This window comes from Bidens hawaiensis, unplaced genomic scaffold (assembly GCF_021521415.1).
Source record: "Bidens hawaiensis isolate Kalapana, Puna unplaced genomic scaffold, B.hawaiensis_p1.1 tig00011896_1, whole genome shotgun sequence".
Classification (NCBI taxonomy): domain Eukaryota; kingdom Viridiplantae; phylum Streptophyta; class Magnoliopsida; order Asterales; family Asteraceae; genus Bidens; species Bidens hawaiensis.
The window spans coordinates 201414-211556 of NW_027491952.1; the positions used below are offsets into that span (position 1 = coordinate 201414).

At 36.0% G+C, this 10143-nt stretch overlaps 2 protein-coding genes across 4 annotated transcripts; both read right to left on the minus strand.

The window, feature by feature from the left end:
- Positions 1-2283: 2283 nt before the first annotated feature.
- Positions 2284-4730, minus strand: LOC143539450 (uncharacterized). Of its 3 annotated transcripts, none has more exons than XM_077032766.1 (5): positions 4449-4730; positions 4203-4365; positions 2924-3019; positions 2644-2841; positions 2287-2526 (listed from the first exon to the last, which is right to left on the minus strand). In XM_077032766.1, coding segments are annotated over exons 1-4 (321 nt in total). In that variant the 5' UTR covers positions 4509-4730; the 3' UTR covers positions 2287-2526; positions 2644-2839. The 3 variants fall into 3 exon arrangements, with proteins under 3 accessions (XP_076888883.1, XP_076888881.1, XP_076888882.1); XM_077032767.1 differs by having other exon boundaries at positions 2294-2526; XM_077032768.1 differs by lacking the exon at positions 2924-3019 and having other exon boundaries at positions 2284-2526; positions 2644-2843.
- A 437-nt stretch (positions 4731-5167) lies between these two features.
- LOC143539471 (uncharacterized) lies at positions 5168-9558 on the minus strand. The gene is made up of 9 exons (XM_077032783.1): positions 9370-9558; positions 8618-8791; positions 7384-7792; positions 7039-7292; positions 6832-6900; positions 6671-6727; positions 6499-6551; positions 6346-6421; positions 5168-6259 (listed from the first exon to the last, which is right to left on the minus strand). The coding sequence occupies exons 1-9, from the start codon at positions 9408-9410 to the stop codon at positions 5308-5310; spliced, it is 2085 nt and encodes a 694-aa protein (XP_076888898.1). The 5' UTR covers positions 9411-9558; the 3' UTR covers positions 5168-5307.
- Between the last annotated feature and the right edge of the window lie 585 nt (positions 9559-10143).

The window sequence follows — 10143 nt, forward strand, 5'->3', positions numbered from 1 at the left end:
TGCCAATTCATCCAATCAAGCACCTTTAATAGCTGTAGATGAGTAATGACATAACATAATTGTCTAAACTCACTTGTTCATCCTAACAATTGGTAATTAGGCATTGCAAGGATATAGTTTGATCACAGCCAATCTCATTTGCTTGTAATGGTGAGTTACAAAACTTCAAAAAGAGTTCTCTATACATGTGTCTTGCAAAATTTTATATGAATTACAAAATATAAGAGAAAAAAAAAACGAAAGTAGTATAGTTTATTATCATATATTCAGATGACATGTTCATAAAATTTGACACTATCTCTGGCAAAATATGACTTATAAGGTTACACACGAAGAACTCCAAGATATTAACCATCAACACAATTAATCACATTGAGAACCTGTCATTAGCAAAATAGTGTACGAGACTAAATAAGTTTTGAGACCCCCCCATGAGATCCGGCGGGTCGTCGCCGGCGATGTGAACACGGGTGTCAGGTATGGCAGCCCGTCGATGACGTCGTTAACAAGAACACAACGTCTGTGATTAAATGGGCCGAAGAACACATCGTCGACGACCTATTCCGGCCACGTGTCGTTATCCTATTTGTTTCGGTAACGCATCGTCGGTGTTCGCTATCATGTCGTCGGCGACGAGATACCAAAGGGACAAAGTTGGAAACTTAAATTAGGGGGTAAACTTGGAAACACATTCTATAAATGGGTCATTTTGGGAATTTTCCCTTTGGACAATTATAAGGTTTGACAACATTTCCTTTCAATATTGACATTTATCCATGTGACATGCTAATATAAAGATTTAACAAATATAAAAACATATGTAACTGTTAAGAATTTATAGATTGTAATGTTAAGATTTATGAACTATATTTGAGTCTATGGTCTGTTGGTACATGGTAGACAACATACAACATTTTCCACCGTTCGAAGCAGATGAGGTATTATCTATGTTGCACGGAAACGCCACCCGGGTGCCGTACCCCGTCCCGGAAACTCGCCGGGGACGGAAACGCGGTCGGGGACGGCTAGAAACATTTCTTTACCGTCTCCGGGATGTTGGGACGGTCGTTGACCGATTCCAAGATTCGAATCTTATTCGAAACGTTTCTGGAACTTCGAGGACCATTATTAAACGCTTCCGGAAGTTAAATGTTGTTTCCAGACCGTATCCGATGAATTCCGGCGCCACATACAGTATTCCGGCGCCGGAAAACGGAAGAAGATGGAGGAGGAGGAGGAAGAAGAAGAAGAAGAAGGCTGTTTATTAAATTAGGTTTAGGCTTAAACAATAAACCCCCTGGATATTTCAATTGTTTGCATTTAGTCCCTAAACTTTGTTAATATTTACATAAACAGTATTAAATTAGGTTATGCATTTTAACATTTAACCCTCACTATCTAGACTAGCTTACATTTGGTCCTCAATTTATAAATTTATACATAAAATGTTTAAATGACATTATATATAAATAAAAATTATATATTTATTTATTTAATAAATAAATAAATATATAATTTATTTATTTGTTACTAGTAATTAATTACCTATGCATATATATATATATATATATATATATATATATATATATATATTATATGTATTTATTGTCGTACCCGTGCCGTACCCGTTTCTTGATTTTTTGGGTTTTGCCGTTTCCCGTTCCCGTACCCGTGCCCGTTTCCCGTTCCCGTACCAGTTCCCGTGCAACATAGGGTATTATACTAATGCCTAATATACTAACACTTAATGTTTGATCACTCACAAAATGATAATCAAGGTGCAACCGTGCAACCAATATGTATTTTGTAGTGAGGATTGGTGACAGAAGGGTAGATTGGGTTAAAACGGGTCGGATTGACCCAACAAAACTTTTTGTCTATTTTCTTGAATTTAGTATATAAATAATTTACTATATATGATTACAAATATATAATTAAAATCATGATCTAATGTTTTTTTAATAAACCATTTTAAGAGGATGAAAGCTTTTTAACACACTGTGGGTGATCTCCTGATTACGTAACATGAGATGATTAATATTATCGGGTTTAGTAGTAAAATCCGAAAAATGGTTTCTTTTGTTGTTTTAGATCTGGCATAAATCAGAAAGTCACCTTTGACACTGGCTTTTTTCTAAGTTCTACATTTAGCATTCATTGAAGAAAGTGTTGCAAGCAGAAATAAATTTCAAGTACAAAAAAGTTATTTTATGCATAAATAAACTCATTAGCAATAACATATCAACCGATATGCAAGACAATGTTTGTATAGCTAGTTTCTGAAATTTTGAGAGTGAATGTATTCTGTAAGACTGTAAGTGTCAATTATCATATTTCCTTTCTATATGCTTTTTAACGGTCAAGACGCACCCAGAAAAACATCTGTAGGACTAGTAAATGATGCTAATATTACCTTGTACGACTGTCATGGTGACATTGCTGCAAGCAATGTCGCCTTCAGTTCATTAATATCTTTAACCAATCTCCCGTTCTCAGAATTACAGCGCTCTATCTCAATAACCAATTCTGAAATTTACAAAAACGAAACATCAAAGTTATCAAAAGTCTACTGTTACGATGAGCAGAACATGTTTACTACTTCATTTAGATATTCGAACTTTGAGGTCACAAAGATAATATTACCTGAATTATTGGTATCGAGACCTTCAAGAATCTCTTGAGCAAACTCTGACATTGAATTTTCCAATGAACTAATTTTCCTCTTTAGATGATGAACTTCATTTTCGAGGTACTCTTTCTCTGCCAACAACTTCCCGAGTTTACCTTGTGCTTCCTCACCAATTTCCTTTTGAAAAACTAAACACATTGTAGTGAAAGCTTCTCTGTGTGAAAGAAATAAAGAAAATTAAAAAAGATTATAATGTTTGTTACCGACTGAATATCCTATATGAACTCAGTAAACACCTCTTTTTGTTCATTCTTTCAAGTATTTCATCTTGCTTCGTTTTCATGCTAGACAACTCCTTCTGTAAGCTTTCCCTTCTCGTTCTTGATTCATCTTATATCAGATACATCAGCTACTTATAAGTAATACATCATCATCATCATCATCGTACTCAGTATATCCCACCAATAGCAAAGCTATGGTAGGGTCTGAGGAGGGTAAGATGTAGACAGCCTTACCTCTACCCTGTAAGAATAGAGAGGCTGCTTCCGGTGAGACCCCCGGCTCGATAGTAGTTTTGTATCAAGCCTTGGACAGAAGGCACATAACACTCAACCATCGGGACACCGCCGATTGGTGCATGCACCCTTGTCTTTCGGCTATCAACGCCACCACATGATACCTGATTAACCTTCCGCCACTTTTAACGTTATTTTCACGAGATTAGTAAAATGTCGTCAAAATTAGTGCAATTTCACTTTTGCCCACAAAACATTAAATTATATCTTCTAACTATGGTACAGATATAACGATGAACCTTAACTAATATATTCTCTATAACATCATTATTCAAATATGCAATATATAACAGCAGAACACATCTTAACGCTTCTAGATCTAGGTTTAGGGATGTAAACGAACCGAATGTTTGTTCGTTTGATAAATGAACAAACACGAATGAGGCCGCATTCGTGAACATTAGATAATGTGTTCATTTACATCCATTTATGTTCGTTAATGTTTGTTTGTTTATTTTTGTTCGTTAAAGGTTTTTAATATTTTTTAATGACTTCTCGAATCTTATCATATAGATTTAAGCAGGATTATTAAATATAAAACAAAAATATATTATGAGTATTACGTGATTAATTTATATTTAAATTAGCACATGAATATGAATATTAAAATAAACACCAACACAAACTCGGTAGCCGAACCAAACCACTAACACTGACCATCACAATTAGCCAAATCAAATAAAACATTGTTCAGTTCATTTGTGTTCGTGAACCATTCACGAGCAAATTCATTTCCTTAATGAACAAACACGAACAAGAAATTTCATTCAGTCAGGCGTTCGTTAACCGTTCACATATGCGATAAAAACTAAACGAATGAACATAAACAATGCCTTGTGGTTCGGTTCGTTTACAGCCTTACCTAGGTTACATTTTGTTTGTTGCAAGTGTTTATCCAAATCAGAAATAAATCAACTTATATTACAGATCTTAACTAGAAAACTGAAACATATAAATTCGAACGAATTACAACGAAATTTAACCGAACATCTCATTACCGTCCATAGCCGTTAGTCCTTTAATTTCAAACTGAAGAACGTACATAGTCTTCATCAGCTCCGACTCTCTAACCGCCAAAGCTCTCTCGAACTCGGAACACTTAACGATCTCCGATTCGATATTTCGAGTGATTTGGTAATTCGCCTCTATTTCTTCATTCACCTGAATAGATCAAAATCAGCAATTACTTCAGCAAAAAACCTAATAAAAATCAATTCCACAACAGATAATAAAACACACCAAACCTGATCAAGCATATCCTTCAGTGCTGATAATTGGCCGAGAATTGCACCTGAATCGTCCATTTTTTTACTTCTTTGATTTGGATTTTCGAACGCGTGAAGCTTTATATTATTATTATTATTATTATTTATTGGCGCGCTTACACGAATGAAGTGGAGGTGTTAATTTGGGGGTTATCTTTCCGTCTAATTTAACGGAATCAGGTTGACTTGATTATTATCTATTAGACGTGGTTAACTTAATTACTATATGGTTTATGGTTGTAAAAATCTCGATTAGGCGTTGATTAATCTCAGACTAAAGTGTTAGTCGGTCACTCCCACCGACTAGTTGTCGATTAATTGTTATTTGGTCAAAATCGGTCAAAACTTAAATTTGAAAAATTCACATATAAATTCAAATTCGATCAATCGCTAGTGCTTACCCAACCGTCCGATTAGCACCTAACGCAGCATAGAACTATAATAATCCCACACATGAAGCAACCTCATCACGAAACGTTTTATAATCAAAACTAAACATGACTCTTTGATAAACGAGTTCATACATCAAGATTAATCCATTAGGTTTAAAGATTAAAAAAAATAGCGTAGAAGGTTAAATTTAGGTTTTTAAGAGCTCTTAGAAGGTACATAAGAGAGCATACAAACAATATCAAACCGGTGATATATTTTGGCACTAGCATACAATATCACGGGCTTGTCCTCAAACTATAGGACATTACTTGATATAGAACTATAAAATTCACATCTAACAAACCCAGCCTCTCTACTAAAAAGGGTAACCGAAAACCCGACATGACATATATACAAATACCGATCTAATGTCTCATACAACACAACACTAATGAAACAAACATGATCAAGAACTGGTGGTCTCTTGTTTACCAACCACCTCTCCATCTTTCTTCTTCAATCTCAACTTCGACTTTGTACTAGGCGCCACAAGTCGCAATTGCGACATCACGTAACCCATAAGTTCTTCACGGTGTGAGAATGTAAAATCCAAATGAGCATATTCAAACTCGTTATAAGACGCTTCGACACCCGCATCTTTCATTAGTCTATAATGTTTCCTCACCATTGAGGGACGAATCACCCGGTCTTTCCTCCCTGCAACAAGATCGACCGGAACATCAATCAGCCCATAATATTCCCCCAAATCCAACGGCTCGGGTACACCGTAGACTCGCATGTTAGCCGAAGGACTCCCATAGTCAAACATCCTGAACCTCCGTGCGCGTTTCATTTGAGCTAAATGGAGCGCGATACCAAATGAAACACCGGGCATGTCATTCATGTTGTAATGTGGTAAGCCCAATACCCCAACCCAGTTGGAGCTGTCGCCGCCTAATAAGTAGCCCATTAGCGTTTGAACCACACCACCAACTGCAGGGTAGTTATGGAAATCCCGGGCTAATTTGTTAACTAACATGCGGAAGAACCTTGTGGGTATGTAGAAACCTGGGACGAGAGGTTGTAAAACGGGGGCGAACCAAAGGAGGAAGTATTCAACTACTGTGAATATAAAAGGTGAGTCGTAATGGAAGCCAGCTGGTGACAAAAGGATTATTCTTGATAGGTGGTGAGGTTTTTGTTCAATTCGGCGGGTTATGATGTACATGAGGATTGCAGCTCCACCTAAGCTGTGACAAATGGCACATAATTTATAAGGTTGCTCGGTGGTGTTTGTTTCTTCAGTAGTATCGCGTTCTGAAATCTCTTTTAGTTCTGAAGTTTTCACTTGGTGAATCTTTTCTATCATTGCTGGTATATCCTCGATCCCATTTTCATTGATCGAGTAACGCCAGTATCTGTTATCATGAGACCCACAGGTATCAGATATATGAAATACTTGTATAAACAGGTTAAATTTATCAACGAGCCAAAATAAACTTACTCTCGTGAAGATATGTTTTTGTTAACATGTTCTCTTGAAACTAGACCACGGAAATTGCCCAGGAACACATCATATCCTGCAAGAGGAAAAGAGATTGCAATATTAACTTGTTTAAAATAAATGTGCATGCTGGTCAAAGAATAAACTGCAAACCTTGGTCAAAAGCCGCAAACGCGGGAGAGCCAACAACTCCATTGGACACCCATCTGCAGAGAAAATAAGTCAACATCAACCACATATATGGAGTATTTATTTTATAGATGACTCTGATAAGAAGGGCTGATGTCACACAAGAAGTATTAAAAATATACTACTTAGTACTTACCCCATAGATGAATCAAAGACCCCATGTTGAAGATAAACTGCCTTCCTAGCATCACGTCTAAAAGGAAAGAAAGTCATTAGCCAACATAAACTTCAGTGCAAAGTGCAAACCTCAATGCAAAAATAAGTAAATTTAAAATGTCAATAGAAGAATTAATTCACCTCGGGATCCGTTCCAAAAGAAGAACATATCCATCATCCGTCACCACTTTGATAGCTTCATATGGGTACCTAAAAAGTAAAAAAGTGATGTTTTTAGTTGTTACAAATAATGCTTCTAGTCACACAACATAAGATCCTCATGTATCACACCACAAAACCTTTCATTTTTTCCATCAAAAAGATTAAAAACAAAAAATTAAAACTTACCCGAGCTCTGTAATGACGTCTTGGCATGTTCGAGCATCTGTATTTAAAGTATTGTTCAATCTAGTAATCCTTTCTGTTGGGGTAGGGTCGTCATCTGCCAGAGTGGCGGTTGCCACATAGGCACTGGAATCATCAGACGAAGACCACCTCAATAACGCCCTGATAGATTCCAATGGAGAGAGAAAACAAGCTGTTATCTTGTGAATACCATCAAATATGGTTTCAATACAAATTTCCATTCCAAGATGCAGATCCTGAAATTACATAATTTAAAATATTCTAGTGTTAGTAATTTCAACACATTTACTTATGAATGTATCAAAATTATATCGTGTACAGGTGTACCTCTATAACTCCACGTCTTCTGTCAGTAGCCCGTTGAACAACATGATCTAATGCTCTCCTGCCAGCATGGACATGTGAGGTCTGGAATCTTCCTGGGGAACTAGTGGCCCCCTTTAAGCCTCCACTAAAGAATACACTATACAAATAAAACGGTATCCCAAGTATTAGTCTTGAAGGAAGCAGAAGCCACACACATATGGAATAAATCAAGTGGGTCCCATTCTTGCGACGCTTTGTAAAGCTGCTAGCCCTAGAGAATATACAACTTTGTGATGATGGAGATGCAGGAGCAATGTCGCCATCATCATAATCATCATCTACATCTTCTGCAGATGAATAATCTGCACTTGATGCTGAGTCAGAGTCCATTGAGAGTTCATGAACAAACTGGTTAAAGGAAGAAACCCCGCTGCCAAAAAGTATAAAAAATGGATGGCATGTCAATAAGGAACATGATGTGTAAAACTAGATATATCATGCAATAGTATTTGAAATGTGTGCATTTTATAAACCTAAAAGAGGCAAGTTGTTCTGCAACTATAGAAGTTTATTTTGAAAAAATTATAAATGAGTAATCTAACACAAAATGATAGCTTGGAAGAATAAATCATTATTGAATCAACTTAGAACTGTAATCATACCCTTATTTTCTTGTTAAACTTGACAACTTAGATTTTTATCATACTTGCAAAATGTGTGTTACTTTCTCCTGCATTCTTTTAAGGATGGCTTATTTGCAATGAAAAAAGTAAGTATGACAGTTTAAGAAAGCAATAACTTTTGTAAATGCGCATTAATGTGCGTATAAAAATAGGTTATACCCTGATAGTATTTAACATTGTTAGGCAAAACAAGTATCTCATGTTTCAACTATTAACTGGTTGTACCGTGATAGCATCTAACAATGTCAGGCAAAACAACAAGTATCACAAGTCTCGACTATATACAACGGAATGTTCTTAGAAAAGGTAATACATTGAAGCACAACTTGTTTCAAATATCATAAAACCCGATTATAGAAAAAAGTATACAAAACAAGTGAAAATGACACTATATGTGAAAATATATGGTACGCTGCTCACTAGTGACAAGTAAATTTTCCAATTTACTAAATTAAGAAAACGAATCGACAAAACACCAAACAGAAACAAAATGCTGCCTCATTTTCACCAAATTTCTAGATTATATCCTGATACAGAAAACACATGTTAAGGCAGAATAAGAAATTGCTTACTTCTCCATCCAACGAGGAAGCCGGGGTCCACGAAAAGACGGTCTGAGCTCCCAACCATGAATACCTTCAAGCATATTAGTCTTGCCAGGCATTATAGCCAACAACATTGCCGATACTCCATTTATTAGCCTCAAAATGATATTTAACCACTCATAAGTAATCGTCTTCACAGACCTGCATATCACAACAGATCTTTTAAGACAAAGACAAGTGACCAACATAGCATTATTTCACATCAACATGACAAATTATTCCCTCTTTACAACTTTAAGATAAAACTTTTAGGGCATATATTATTTCAATCACAACTCTAAAATTAATTGTAAATTTGTAATCATTTTGAGTTTAATGAGAAATCTTTCCAATTAAAAAAAAACCTTAAAAAATTAATTTGTAAAATTCTCCATGAAAATAATAATAAATTAAAGCATCTATAGAAGAACAAGTTCTGCATTATCCACTAAAGCACAATCTGGATGTTCAAACGTAATTGACACTAAACCCTAACATAAATTACAAAATTAACCTTCAATCAAAAGAATCAATTCACATCTACATCATCCAATTAAACGTCATAAACACCTAATTCATTCTCGTAACGAATCAAACCCTAAATCCACCAAATTCGTCAAATTAGAGCGATCAATCGACCACACAGCAAACGATCATACATACAGAATCATAAATCATAATAATCGATTGACAAATAGTATCGAATTCAGTCGAATGAGAGAGAAAAAGAAGAAACTAACTCTTTGGTGACAGCAAGGAAGTTGTCAACGAGCCGTTGCATGATGTATGATATGTTTAAATTAAATTAGATTGAAATGGTGGCTATGAGTAATGGTAGTAGTATTAGTATAACAAACAACCAACCAGCCAATCAATCAACCAGCAGATCCAAATCGATAACGAAACCCTAAAAAATCGGATTATTGTTTTAGTCGATTGATTTTGATTTGAGAGAGAGAGAGAATGAAATGAGAGTGTATGGTTTTAGAGAGAGAGAGCAGATAATAATATAAACGTGGCGGGTAAGAGAAGGCAGGTGTTGCTTAACATAATAATAATAATAATAATGAAAGCAATGCCGGTTCTTATCGTCTCTTGGTGTGTGAGTCGGTGAAGGAAAACTGAATGGGGCCCACGCGGGTTTTAAAATGAAGTGGGGCTTTACTGGTTTTATCCATGTGACGTGGCACTGTAAAAGTTAGTGGGCGGATACCGAGTGCCGCGTGTGAAATGTGTCATTATGTGAAAATTTGGGAAACGTAATGGTCCAATAGGAATGCGACACGTAGGCACATCAATCTGGAACGGTAAGGCTCGTCATCATCATGTAAGAAACGGGCTACGAAGCCACTCTCTATAACGTCTTACTGTGGTTTATTGCCTCATTATATATACATATATATGTATGTGTGTGTGAAGAAACACTAAATGACCCCGGCAGATTACGGATAATCTTAGGGTTAAGTAAATGTTTCCCACGAGGGCTAGGTCCGGCAAAGATGGTTATTCTTCTT

Excerpts from the sequence above, each read along its gene's own strand:
- LOC143539450 (XM_077032766.1), bottom strand. The coding sequence starts at position 4,508 with ATGGACGATTCAGGTGCAATTCTCGGCCAATTATCAGCACTGAAGGAT. Across the intron at positions 4,366-4,448 it reads TGAAGGATATGCTTGATCAG|GTGAATGAAGAAATAGAGGC; the intron begins GTTTGGTGTGTT and ends TGATCTATTCAG. Across the intron at positions 3,020-4,202 it reads AGGACTAACGGCTATGGACG|ATGAATCAAGAACGAGAAGG; the intron begins GTAATGAGATGT and ends ATCTGATATAAG.
- LOC143539471 (XM_077032783.1), bottom strand. The coding sequence starts at position 9,410 with ATGCAACGGCTCGTTGACAACTTCCTTGCTGTCACCAAAGA. Across the intron at positions 8,792-9,369 it reads TTCCTTGCTGTCACCAAAGA|GTCTGTGAAGACGATTACTT; the intron begins GTTAGTTTCTTC and ends TGTGATATGCAG. Across the intron at positions 6,728-6,831 it reads CTTTTGGAACGGATCCCGAG|ACGTGATGCTAGGAAGGCAG; the intron begins GTGAATTAATTC and ends CTTTCCTTTTAG.